Consider the following 746-nt stretch of genomic DNA (forward strand, 5'->3'; position numbering starts at 1 on the left):
TCTGTTTTATGTATTTCCCTAGAACCATGAGTCTTGAAGGATACCTGCCCAGAGGCCCAGGCTTTGCTACTGCTGCTATTCATGGTGGAAACGACCCGGAGAAATGGAATTGCAGAGCAGTGGTACCAGGCATCTTCACATCAACCACCTACAAACAAGATGCCCCAGCTGAACATAGGGTAGTTATAATTTGAATGGTGCTGAGGGAAAGGTTGAGCTCAAATTTGTTTCCACTAATACATCACTACCTTATTCCATAAAGGGATACGAGTATGCCAGGAGCAACAACCCAACACGGGAGTGTGCTGAAGAATGCTTGGCAGCTGTTGAAGGAGCCAAGCATTGTTTGACTTTCTCATCTGGTCTTGGTGCAACAACAGTCATTGCAAGTCTTCTAGATGCAGGGGACCATATAGTAGCGATGGATGATCTTTATGGTGGCACATTCCGTTACTTTTCGAAGGTTCATACTCGCATGGGAGTAAAGATAACATTTGTTGATGCTCGTGATCCTAGCAAAGTGGAAGCAGCAATGCAACCAAATACTAAGGTAAAATGTCTGTTATACTCGCATGATTTTTTTTAAAGTGTACATAATTAAACTGAATATGTTTTCAGATGGTATGGATAGAAACTCCAACGAACCCTTTACTTAAAATTGCTGACATTCAAGCTATCAGCAAAGTTGTCCATAGCAAGCCTAATGTAATTTTGGTGGTTGACAATACCTTTTCCACGTGCTACAA

At 42.0% G+C, this 746-nt stretch overlaps 1 protein-coding gene across 1 annotated transcript in view; it reads left to right on the forward strand.

Annotated features, from left to right (window-relative positions):
* Window positions 1-741, forward strand: part of LOC127751940 (cystathionine gamma-lyase-like) — a gene marked incomplete at its 3' end in the record, with an annotated part of 1,009 nt that extends 268 nt beyond the window's left edge. Inside the window, exons 2-4 of the mRNA XM_052276264.1 lie at window positions 23-179; window positions 263-550; window positions 619-741. Coding sequence (XP_052132224.1) covers window positions 27-179; window positions 263-550; window positions 619-741 — 564 coding nt within the window. The remainder of the gene's footprint in view (window positions 1-22; window positions 180-262; window positions 551-618) is intronic.
* Window positions 742-746: the final 5 nt, after the last annotated feature.

The sequence above is a fragment of the Frankliniella occidentalis genome, unplaced genomic scaffold (genome assembly GCF_000697945.3).
Source record: "Frankliniella occidentalis isolate FOCC.00 unplaced genomic scaffold, Focc_3.1 Scaffold2310, whole genome shotgun sequence".
NCBI lineage: Eukaryota > Metazoa > Arthropoda > Insecta > Thysanoptera > Thripidae > Frankliniella > Frankliniella occidentalis.